Source organism: Mastigoproctus giganteus, chromosome 13 (assembly GCF_048544385.1).
Source record: "Mastigoproctus giganteus isolate SK-2022 chromosome 13, ASM4854438v1, whole genome shotgun sequence".
Lineage (NCBI taxonomy): Eukaryota > Metazoa > Arthropoda > Arachnida > Uropygi > Thelyphonidae > Mastigoproctus > Mastigoproctus giganteus.
The window spans coordinates 30,600,836-30,614,396 of NC_143587.1; the positions used below are offsets into that span (position 1 = coordinate 30,600,836).

At 35.2% G+C, this 13,561-nt stretch overlaps 1 protein-coding gene across 1 annotated transcript in view; it reads left to right on the top strand.

The window, feature by feature from the left end:
- The window catches only part of metro (membrane palmitoylated protein 7-like protein metro), a 300,602-nt gene that overhangs the window by 129,107 nt on the left and 157,934 nt on the right, over nucleotides 1-13,561 (top strand). The window contains exon 6 of the mRNA XM_090387397.1: nucleotides 8,940-9,017. Coding sequence (XP_090243523.1) covers nucleotides 8,940-9,017 — 78 coding nt within the window. The remainder of the gene's footprint in view (nucleotides 1-8,939; nucleotides 9,018-13,561) is intronic.

A 13,561-nucleotide genomic window follows, 5' to 3' on the forward strand; every position in this document is an offset into this window, starting at 1 on the left:
TGACATCAGAAATTTAAAAAGTAATCCGACCGTGGAAAGAAGAATATAATCACACAGATCACCTAATTTCACATTCATGTAATGCTAAACAACACTATGCTAAGACTGGATGAAAATGAGAGAGAGAGAGAGAGAGAGAGAGAGAGAGAGAGAGAGAGAGAGAGAGGAGAGAGAGAGAGAGAGAGAGAGAGAGAGGAGAGAGAGAGAGATGCATCAAGTTATGATTTTAAATGCATACAGGACCACTAACACTGACTGTATACTTTGAAGAGGTGGTGAAAAAAACAGTCAAGAGTTTTGTGTGTGATTAGGGTTGTCTGATGCTGTGTGAGGTCATTAGTAATTGAAAAAAGTCTCAGCATCTCAACTAGCTGGGTCCATGCAAATAGAAAACTGAAGCCAACTGAGGTTGTGAATGTTAAAATCACCAAGGAAAATTACTTTTTTTGGAAAAGTTTGACTGTAGAAAGTCAAAAAATTCTGTGTGATTAGTTTAGTTGAGATAACGATAACACCAACAGATGAATTGGAGATTGTAGGTGGAACTGGACTACATATTTTTACAGATAAATTTGTTCTGTTATTTAGACTATCCATGATTCATTCAGTAAATAAAGTAAAAATGTGGGGGGGGGGTGAACATGGTGTATATGAATTAATAAAATTTTTGGATATGGTATATACAAAGCAAGAATATACCCAGCTCCTTGACAGTGGCTCTGCATATGCTACTCGGACTCCCTCCATTCACCAGCTAGCAGAGAAGATGCAGTGAAATTATAAAGAATTATCAGCTGGCCTGCAGTACAGTTTAAGAGCTGTACTCTTGAAATGTAAGGCATATTGAATCTCATCATCACAACCACCATAACTTTGAAAGAAATTACTCATACTACATGATGTAAGAGATGGGGTTGCCGGAGCTTTACTCTGGAGACTAAACACGGGTTTCACCACTTCAGGTCTCCAGTAAGTAAAGTGGTGGTGTTGCACCAGACGATGAGAATTATCTATGACCTAATATTGCCTGGTTACATAGAGGGGTGGCATTTCTCTGTGTGATGTGGAGGCCACACCTTGGCCACTGCTTATATTGATTCACTCCTGGGTAGTTACTTCTGGTGTACTAGATGTGGTGCACATGAGTGTGTGTGTGGTGGGGGGAAGGAGTTGTATAACCAACGATACTAACGTTCCCACCAGTATGAAGGTATAAGCAGAGGATTTTGTTATTGTAGTGACCAGACTTCACTGAAATTTGGTCCACTTGACTTGGAAATTGGACCTGAATATCAGTTCCATCAGTGTTTAGACTCCCAGGTAGCAAGCCGCAACCTAGAAGAATGTCTTTATCTGGTTGTTTTTATAATAACTAGACTGGACTAGTTGTTTTTATAATAAAATATTTTATTTTTATAATACTTGGAGATTAAAACCCTGGAATTGCTGCCAGGATATAATTTTCTGTATTTGAAGGCAGCAGTTGCCAACAGCTAGTTAGCTTGAAAATATTAAAACAGAAATAACTAATGGTTTCTATGACAAGATTATTATTTTTATAGTAGATTGGCTGCATTGCTGCTGCATGATTATTTTCGAAAAGCAGAGTGTGGTTATTACCAAAAATCAGGGCCGTGCCGTGCCGTGCCATTTTAGTACCTGAGGCAAGGATGAAAAATTGCACTCTACTGTTAATGATGGCAACGTTAGCAATTATTTAATCTTTCTTTTAGCACTCATTTCAGCTTTTCACATGAGGCAAGAGCCTCGTTTGCCTCACCCTCTGCACGACTCTGCCAAAAAATGACCACTTAAGATAGGCAATTTAAAAAAAAAACGCTGTCACTATGTATTTATATTTTATTACCATGCAGATAGTACTGTTAATGAGAAAAAACATATCAATGAGAAACTTTCATACATAGCTGTATTATAAATTTCTAAAGTTGAGGTTTGAAATCAGTCTGTATGACCAGTTTTGTTGCCATTTTAGTTGCAAAGTAATTTTTTAAAAAAGCAATTCTCAAAAAGTTCCTAAAAAAATAGCTATATAATATCGGTGTGTATATACACCATAGACAACTCTTAAGAAACTACAAAGTAGTTGTTGTAGGCATCATTTGCTCTTTCTCATATTGTGCTCTGCCTTCACGACGAGTTGCCATGATATTGCACTACCTCGAATAAGTAATGCTTCACTAATAGAGAAGACTGTTGTTACTTATTCTCAGTGAGTACCACCACCCAGACATGTTTCAAGGCTATTGGCATATCATCAGTGGGTGGGCAGGTACCCTGGTATTGCAGACATGATGACCCAGTTGTGAAGATAATCACACAATATGAGAGATGCCAAAAGGTGTATATGACAATATTTAAAATAACTAAATACACAAGGCATAATACGTTAAGAGTTTAATATCTATATAATATCGGTGTGTAGATACACCATAGACAACTCTTAAGAAACTACAAAGTAGTTGTTGTAGGCATCATTTGCTCTTTCTCATACGAGAAAGAGCAAATGATGCCTACAACTATTAAACTCTTAATGTATTATGCCTTGTGCATTTAGTTATTTTAAAAAAATAGCGAACTACTCTTATATTCTGGCATATGTCAACCTTTGAAGTTCTAAATAAAAATCTAAAATTTTAAGATCAATGTATATTTTGGATTTGTGATGTTTTCTGCAGTGGAATACTGCCAGTGCTTACCACTTTCTTCATATTTTGTATTGCTGTATACCTATTAACAGAAAGAGCAGAATAATCCAGTTGAAAAAAAAAATAGTAGTTCTTAATGCAGATTTTACTATAATATACCAATGCTCAAAATATGACTCTAAAAAGGATGAGAGGTATTTATACTATAGATAAATAAAAGGATAAAGAGATTGACTTATATGCCAGAATATACAGTAGTTCCATTCCATTTTAGTGCCCAAATATGAAGTTATCTACTTATTTCAGGTTTCAGTTTTCAAATCATTTAAAATGGAATTGAGCAGTTTGTTCAATAAATACAGTAGTATAAAGTTTTCTGTGCACATTACCAAAATCATTTGATTTTTTTTATTGCACCATGTAATAGTAATAATAAGAAATATGAAGTATTTCTTATTCTTCTAATGTGAGCATCCAAGAGCGTTTTTATCAGTCATACAAATGGAGAGTGTGGAGAATACTTCACTGCATCTAGTTAACAGTGAGAGTCAGTTGCGGATTCAGGGTAGGGGCATGTGCCCCCCACTGTCGTTTTTCGGGAAATATACTCCAATCGTTTAAATTCCCTTTCGCTACAAAAAAAAATTTTTTTTTTTTCATTGTTAACATAGGATTTTATCTATTTTTGCATTGTGTCTCAGCTATTTTCAACTGCCTACAGTTGGCAACACTGATGCTAATGTGATCACCATTCTAGAGCACAAAATGGTGCCCCTCCTGTCATTTTTTTCTGCATCTGCCACTGGTGAGAGTTATTAAATTTTGGGGACTAGAACATTAATACTTAGATATACATTTAAATTTAAGTTTAATCTTCAAAAAAGTGTTTTGATTTCTCTCTTTGAGAAAATCTGTGATAAAAAGAGAAAGTACAAAAAATACACTAAAATATACTTAACATCCTGCCAATAGTCCGTTGTTAGCTTACTACTTTTAGTAGCAAAACAGTAGTGCAATGAGAATACTGTATAAGCTGGAACATGTTGGGATTACAGGTAAAATTCTTAGATGGATTGGATTACAGAGTGACTGCAGGAGAAACAATTAAACATATTTCATATTAGGATATCTGTAAAATATCAGTGTAAATACACCATAGTGAACTCGTAATGAAAAACTACATAAGTAGTGTAAAGACGTCGATTTAATTGCATCTCATATTGTTGACTACCTTCACAACGAGTTACCATGTATTGCACTGCCTCGAATAAGTAACGCTTCACTAATAGAAAAGACTATTGTTACTTATTCTCAGTGGGCACCACCACCACCACCCAGACATCACCTTTTGAAGGCTTGTTGGCCTGTCATCGGTGGGTGGGCAGGTACCCTGGTGTTGCAATCATGCCAACCAGGTTGTGAAGTTATTACCACAATATGAAAGATGCCGAAAGGTGTGCAAGATAATATTTAAATAAAGGATAAATGCTCAAAGCATAATATATTATGAGTTTGGAATAGACTATAAAATATCGGTGTAAATATGCTATATCGAACTCATAATGAAAAACTACATAAGTAGTGTAAAGGCATCGATTTAATTGTATCTCATGTTGTGACTACTGGTAACATGTATTTATACTATATCGAATAGTTTATAGTGTATTTCAAACTCATAATACAGCAGACTCTCGATTTACCGGGATGCTTCAAGATTCCAAATTAAAAAAAAAAAAACAACCAGAAATCATAAAATTCAAGTAATAAATAGAAAGGTATAAACAGATGTTTTGCAAGTCGTAAATAAGCGTCAAGCAGCATTATAAGTCGTCATTGCGAGATTAGTGTATCTATTATCTTGCAACCCCTGCTGTCTTCACACCCGCCAATCAAAAAAAAAAAAAGAATAAATGTTTAGTTTGTTTTAGTGCATTGCGTCGATTGTTGTGTTCTGTTGCACCACAAAAGGACAAATTTTGTTTCATTATTTATATCAGGGATGTCGAAAATTTTTTTTTTTTTTTTTTGTTCGCTTTCAGTTAAACAAAAACTTGAAATTATTCAAAAGTTTGAAAATGGTGTATCCGTTAAATCTCTAATGAACCATTATAATGTTGGGGACCAAACCATACACAACATCGTAAAAAATATATGCAAACTATTAGACTTCAAATCGACATCGCAAAAAATAAAGGGAAGCATTGTATTTGGACATGCGAGTAGTGCATGGTAAGTTTATTCGTTTTTTATCTATCGGCATAATTTTTTACATAGGTTGCTGAACATTTTTCAATACAATCCGTAGTTGCGTAAGTCCCCGACTTAAACAACTACGGATTTACGTAATTTTTTTTTTTTTTTTTTTAGTATTCTAAAATTTAAAACAAACAAAAATGATAAATAAATAAAATAAGCAACAATAACAATGATCACGGCACACAAACAAATTGCACAAGTGATTAAGTAACAAGCAAAAAAATAGGAAAGAAGAGAAGATTCTTACAATTTACTCTATATTTTTTTTTTTATATGACTAAAGATTTCAGTGAAAGGGACACATTTCACCATAATAACGTAAAAACCCACAGAATTCCAGTTATCGATATTTTTGCAAATGCAATAAGGTTAAGTTTATTACCCGTTAGATGCACCAACAGAAAAGCCCAATAACACAAATAGTGCAAATTGTTTTTATTGCTTTATGGTAGTGACCTCCAGAAATGTGCTTTAGCAAAATGTGAGCTCGCACGGGGTGATAATAGTGGGTTTTTGCCTTAACCCTGTGAAGTTCTTTACAAAAAATTTAATTTTGTCTGTTATCATGGTGCCGACTAAGAGAATAAGTGACAGCACTTACTAGTAAATCTACCGAGAAAAGGAAAGCGATTGATTTGGATCAGAAAATTAAACTAATAAGGTTGTATGAAAATGGTCAAACATTAAAAAATATCGCGCTGAATTCAGATTTGTCAATAATAATATAGTAGCAATATGTTATTAGTCATTCCCGAGTTACGTAAAACTTGACAAAGCATTCCTGGAACGTATCTCTTACGTATGTCGGGGACTTCTGTATTTTTGGATTAACTGGGAAATCAATTATCCGGGATTTGTTTTTTACCATCTATTCTGGAAAATCAAGAGTCTACAGTATATTATGCCTTGAGCATTTATCCTTTATTTAAGTATTATCTTGCAAACCTTTTGGCATCTCTCATATTGTGGTAATAACTTCACAAATGGGTTGGCATGATTGCAACACCAGGGCACCTGCCCACCCACCGACGATAGGCCAACAAGCCTTGAAATGGTGCTGTCTGGGTGGTGGTGGTGGTGTCCACTGAGAATAAATAACAATAGCCTTCTCTATTAGTGAAGTGTTACTTATTCAAGGTAGTGCAATACATGGTAACTCTTTGTGTGGAGGTAGTCACAATATGAGATACAATTAAATCGATGCCTTTACACTACTTATATAGTTTTTCATTATGAGTTCACTATTATGTATTTACACCGATATTTTATAGTTTATTTAAAACTCATAGCTTAGTGGTCAAGAGCATGAGTGCAGTAGCACACATTCTTTGAGTTGACCGGGGTTCAAGCCCATGACTGCTAAATACGATTAACATTTGTATTGATGATTTACTGTAAACTCCACTGATCTGGTGGTCGTGCTGGAGTATAAACAAGAACATTATGCCTGGAGCATTTATCCTTTATTTAAGTATTAGGATATCATATTATCCTTGAGCCATAGTTCATACATTATCAGTATATCGTGTCTGTAAACTGTGTATGTTCTGTTGTCTGTTTTTCATATAATCCTCACTAGAAACCAAATAACTTGGCCACATTAAAAAAAAAAAAATCCATAAAAATTCTTCACATCTTGTGAAGAATTTTTATCTTGGTGTCACAACATCTTTTATCACAACATCTTGGTGTGAAGAAGCAAACCCATTGCTTTTTTCACATGGTAGCAGTGAAAAAACCACTTGCTACCCGTGAGTGTTGATGAATACAAGAAGGGAAGAATATTGTGATTATTGGTTGCTCTTCAGATTGGATTAGTGGTAGGATTCCTCATGGATTGATGGAAGTTCTCCTGTTTCTGATATCCTTAAAAATATATATACAGTCTAAAAAATATATGTATACTTAAAAATATATATGTATACTTTAAAAAAATATCAGTGACTTGATAAAGAGTGATGAAAAGATATGGGATGTGTTAAAATTTGCATCCAACGTTAAAAGATTGGTAAATGACTAGTGCCTGGCAGCATGACTTCAGAATCACTTGACTGTGCTTTACCGGTAGTCATTTAAGTAGCAGCTGTGTTTTAATGCTGTAAAATGCAAAGGATGTAACAACCACACAAAAAAAAAAAAAAAAAAAAACACTAGGAGGAGTTGAATTAAAAGCAATAGAAAGGGGGAGAATTTTTTGGGTTACAATCCAGGCAGACACGAAGTTCTCTGGGCATTGCAGAATAGAATTCTGTAAATGGCAGTTAAAATTGCTTTTAGAATACTGTATATAGGTATGAGGTGGCTACATCTAACAGAAGACATAAATTTTATCAAAAAGATTCAAAGTGAGCAAGCAGGAGTAATAAATGAATGAACCAAAGGGATAAATTTAAATTAAGAGGGATGAGTTATAGATTGAATTGTAGGAAATGTTCTCTCACTCAACAAGTTTTTAATTACTGGAATCAGTTGCTTCCATCAGTAATTGAGGCTGACTGCTTGGAAATTCAGTGTCAAAGGTCAGCTTGTTGATGCCTACAAATGAGTAAAAACAGGTAGTTTTAATGCCAAAAGCCCAGGCTTCCTTTCACCATATGACTAATGCTAAAGGAATTTAACATTTTTGTGGAAATTTTGTGAAAAGATTATCAGTGACAGAACTTGAAAGCTGAAAACATATAGCTGTTTATGTTCATGATGGAAAGGAACTTAGTTCTAAAATAATTCCTTTGTAAAAATGTGAAGGTATTTCTTCCATGTTATGAAAAAAAAAATAACTAACTACTGCAAGTATAGAGGTATTTCAGAAGTTCACTGCATTCTACTTCATGTGTTTTATGTGAGAAAGGAGATAGCTAAGTTGCTTCATAGAAGAAAAGGTACTGACAAATTTTTTGAGTCACTACTAGTCTCTGATACGATTGTTTATGACTTCATCCATTTGGTAGAAAACTGCATGTAATTGTTGCACTCCTTATTTATGGTTCTATTGCAACAAAAACTAATTTGTTCTTTTCTTTCTTTGGGTATCTTTCCTATTATTCTTTCTGCTTTCAGGTGCTGTCCAGAAACTAAAATTTCTAGTTACGGTGTTCTTAGACTGATAAAGTGATGTTGCTAAAAGTTAAATATTAAATTTGTGTAATTATTGTCCAGGTGAAGGGTAAAAATAGAGTAACTTCTATAAATACAGACACAATGTCGCCTTTGTTTTTATAAATGGATGATTAAATCTACTTAATCATTTGAGTGCTTAATGTGAAAGGACGCTCTGTGACCAGTGGCTTCAAAAATCCTACCTAACCATGTCAACAATAAATTACTATCTTCATTCTTTGCTAAATCTGAGTCATGTCTCCACTTTTAGTGTGGAGACTGATTTTGTTTAACTTAAATTTGTTAATTAATCAGGTTACTTATTCTTAACATTTATGTCATGGAAGACTTCACGATAAAGTACAGAAGCTGCCATGCTTTAAAAATGATGCTGCAGTATTTAGTTGTATATTTGATATTGTTATTCAATAAATAATGTATGTATACCCATCATAACATCTAATGCATAATGAAGTTTCTGCATGCCTATCATAAAATGATGGATGTACAGTGACTTGATAAATACTGTGAATAAAAAACTAAAACCTATTAAAACCTGGCAACATGTGTTTTGTGTCTTCTAATACCTTTTGTGTTTAGATTTTCCATAAATAACTAAATTTAAGGGCGCCTCCGTAGCCAGGTGGGAAGGAGCAGCAGTGCGTAGCACATGCTTCTTGATTAGACCGGGGTTCGAGCCCGTCACCACCAAATACGGAGTATGCGGAAAGGTCAAGGAATGACCACCGCATATCCCGGAGCAATATGGCCTTAGTTGCTAATGCTCCTAAAAACCAAATAACAAACAAACAAACAAACAACTAAATTTAAAAAATGCAATCAAAATATTTGTGTTGGTTTCCTTTATCTAATAATATTTTTACATGTTTTGATTGATTTTAATGCATATTCATGCTTTAGGTTATGGAAATATTAAAAAAGAATGACTCAGAAGATGCCCAGGAACTGGTGAAATTGCTAGATAGTCCTTATTTCAAAGTAAGTTTTACATAATATTCATTCTTAAAATAAGCAACTAAGTGCTATTTAGATTAATTTAAAAATTGATTGTATATTTCTCTGCTTTATTTTTGTGAGTGCATTGAAATATAATCCCGCAATATACTATTTTTCTGTGTAAATTATTATTTTAATATATTTTTTCAATACGTACTTCTCTATATTTGCATTTAAACACATGGTCTCATATTGTGAATTACATCTACTTGATACTAGTTGTTATAGCTATATATAGATAGCTCATTTTTCTTTCCTTTGTATAAAACTTTACCTGAATTTTATTTATTTATTATTTGTCTATAAAAAGCAGTTATATGAAACACACTTGTATATTCTCCAGTAGAAATACAGGGCTGTGTATATCAGGTCTTGTTTGCAGTTTTAATTTCAACATAAAGATATAGATTGAAAATAAACGAAGTGGAAATAAACTTTTAATTGCAAAGCCTATTCAAGAGGGATATATCATAGGTCAGAACTGCCAAGATATTGTTGAGATATTGTTGATAAATGAATGTGATGAATACTAAGAATAATTTATGTGAACAAGCAGATAAGATTACATTATCGTGGACTTCTATTTTCTAGATTGGGACTTTGTGTGGTGTGCTTTCACAGCAGTAGTACATTTCTTGATCAGTTATGCGACTGCTTCTATATATCAGAGATGCCATGTGGTGGAACAATATTTTTGACATCATTTTTACCCCATGTTTTTGCAAAGGATTCAAGTAATATTAAGAACTTTTCATTAAAGAACTATTAGCAAGTAGTAATCATAATGTATTAATGTGGGGCATATACATCGCATTTTAGGACAAAAGCCTCAAGCGAGAATAAGTAACGTGGTGAGTTAATATGCTTACAAGTTAGTGCAAATGTATCAGATCTGCTCGCAGCTAACTACTAAATAGTTATAAGATTGGTTGGCTGGTTGGTTGGTTTAGATTTTATTGGTGCATTAGCAACTTAGGCTATAATGCGCCAATATATAAGATTGGCATCATTATGTATATCTCATATTGCGAATACCTTCACAACGAGTTGCCATGATATTGCACTACCTCGAATAAGTAACTCTTCACCATAGGAGGAGACTATTGTTACTTATTCTCAGCAGATGCCACCACCCAGACGGCACCGTTTCGGAGCTGATTGGCATCAATCTTATAACTATTTAGTAGTCTACGAGCAGATCTGATGTATTTGTACTAACTTGTAAGCAGGTTAACTCACCACACAACTTGAGGCTTTTGCCATAAAATGCGACGAAATTCAAATTACTACACACCATCAGACATCTGTCATATTGTGGAGCTATATTTCGTCGCATTTTACGGCAAAATGCAACCTGGTGTTGCAATGATGCCATCATTGCAACACCAGGATGCCTGCCCACCCACCGAAGAGGAACCAGTCAGCTCCGAAACAGTGCCGTCTGGGTGGTGGCATCCACTGAGAATTAGTAACAATAGTCTTCTCCTATGGTGAAAAGTTACTTATTCGAGGTAGTGCAATATCATGGCAACTTGTTGTGAAGGTATTCACAATATGAGATATACGTAATGATGCCAATCTTCTAACTATTTAGTAGTTAGCTGTGAGCAGATCTGATGCATTTGCACTAACTTGTAAGCATGTGGGACATATATAAAGAGAGAACTGTTGTGGGTAAAGGGAAAGAATTTAATTTTTGCAAGAGAGATTATGATGGCTTTAAGAATAATTGGTACTGTTCATCTTCCAATAAATGAGAACTGTTTGTTATAGACAACTAAAAAAAAATAAACTTTATCTCACTTTATTTATTCATCCTCCTTTAAATTTATTCAAACATCCTACCTCCTCATTACTAGGGGAAGTTTATTTTAACAATCAATTACTCAGAATGCAAATTTCTTTATACCTATTCTGCAGTCATCCTTTTAAATTTAAATATATGTCAAGAAAATAATGCGTTCCTTCATTTGGGTGCTTAGGGCCCATTATTGTCTCTTCTGTCATGACAGTGACAGGTTTTGGACTTAAGATCAGAATTTGGAAATAGTATCCTGCTTCTTTATTTGATTGCCAACTTGTCCCCTTGTGTATCTTCTGAAAAAGAGTAAGGATGCCATCAGCATTTAGTTTACGCAACCCATTTAAAGCCTTAAACACTTCAGTCAGGTCTCCCTGCAGGAGCTTCGTTTCCATATGCTACAATTATGAGGGCAACAAGATTGGTGGGGGAACAAAAGGGTTCTCTTACCAAGAGAGAGGCTTACATTTTGCAAATTACAGTGTCTGGAGACTAGGCACCTGCGAGGTGATCTGATTGAGGCATATAAGGCCTTGGGATTGAGTAGGCTCAATGCTGATGGGATACATTTCATTTTCTCAGATTACAAATCTGAGGGGTCATAAACTGAAATTGAGGAAAGACAGTTGTCGAATAGATGCATGGAAATTTACGTCTAGCCAGTGGGCAATTGATTGCTGGAACAAACTTCCATCTGTCATTGTGGAAGTTGATAGTTTAAATAAATTCAAGGAGGAACTGGACAAACTTTTAGAGGGAATGGTTGTATGATATATATATATATATATTTTTTTTTTTTTCGCTGATGCTACATAAGCTCATACACTGGATTTTTTGCATCACATGCCTCTATTACTAATTTACGGAACTGAAATCTTCCTTATTAAGAGTACCCTTGTGCTGCTGCTTATTTCTCTTCTGTACATATCTGTTCCAACAGATCCTCATCCTTTTAAAATTATGCTTCCAGACCTGTATACAGTGCTCATTGTGTAGCCTAACCACCGCCTTATACAATGGAGCAAATACCTCTTTCTTCCAACTAACAAAATTCCTGTACATATCATTGACAGAACCCTATGAGCTGCCCTAGCAGTCTGTCTGCACTGCTCAGTGAGCATCATGTTGGACTGTACAATAACCCATAGGTAGGTTATTTTGAGATTATTGTTGCCCAAATTGAAGATAAACACAAGAAAGGCACCTGGGGTGGATGGGATCTATCCAGTTATATTAAAGGAAGCAGCAAAGGAAGTAAGCAAACCCTTAGCCATAATTATGAGAGCTTCCTTGGACTCAGGGGAGGTACCCATGGACTGGAGATGTGCAAATGTTTAACTTCTGTTCCTGGAAAATTAATGGAGGCACTGGTTAAAGAAGCACTGCAGGATCATCTAGACAAGACTTCAGTTATAGCTCAGACACAGCATGGTTTTGTTAAGGGGAAGTCTTGCCTGACCAATTTGATTGGATACTATGATGCAGTCACAAAAGAACTGGATGCAGGGAATAACTTTGATATTATATACTTGGATTTTAGAAAGGCTTTTGATAATGTTTCACATGGAAGACTGCTGCACAAATTGGAGCAGTGTGGCATTGGAGGAAAATTGCTGCTATGGATAAAGGGGTGGTTGAGGGGGAGAAGACAGAGAGTGGTAATCAATGGACACTGCTCATCGTGGACTAATGTTATTAGTGGAGTCCCTCAGGGTTCAGTATTGGATCCATTATTGTTTTCTGTATTTATAAATAATATTGATGATGGTATATCAAGCTTCATGTCCAAGTTTGCAGACGATACGAAGGTTGGCAGGGTTGTCAAGGACACTACTGACACTATGCTGCTGCAACAGGATCTAGAAAGGTTGAGCAGATGGGCTGAGAGGTGGCAAATGAAGTTTAATATTGACAAATGTAAAGTACTACATATGGGAAACAGCAACCCCAGAGCAACGTATCAACTCTGTGGTACTACACTGACAGTGGTAGAGAATGAAAAAGACCTGGGGGTGGTTGTGCAGGCAGATATGAAGTTCTCTGAGCAGTGCAGACAGGCTGCAAGAGTAGCTCATGGTGTATTGTCAATGATATATAGGAAATTTTCTAGCAGGGATAAGGAGGTGATTATTCCCTTGTATAAGGCAATGGTCAGACCACACCTAGAGTACTGTATCCAGGCCTGGAGGCATCATTTCAAGAAGGATGTAGAGCTGCTGGAACGAGTACAAAGAAGGGCAACAAGAGTAGTGAATGGAACAAAGGGATGCTCTTACGAAGAAAAGCTTAAGTTTTGCAAATTACAGTGTCTGTAGACTAGGTGCCAGCGAGGTGATCTGATAGAGGTGTATAAAGCCTTGAATGGTTTTGAGCATGCTGAATGCTGATGGGATTCTCCCTCTTGCTCAGAATAATCACCTGAGAGGGCATAAATTCAAATTGAGGAAAGGCAGATATAGGATAGACGTGCGGAAATTTGCCTTTAGCCAGCGGGTGGTTGGTTGGTGGAACAGACTTCCATCCCTTGTCGTGGAAGTTGATAGCCTAAATAAGTTTAAGGCTCAGCTGGACAGGTATTTCGAACGAACAGAGGGGTGAAGTGGAAGTGGCTATTTTTTTTTTAATTAATTTATTTATTTTATTTTATTTATTTATTTATTTATTTATTTATTTTATTTTTTTTTTTTTTTTTGGCTGATGCTGCATAAGCTTTCTTTCTTGCATC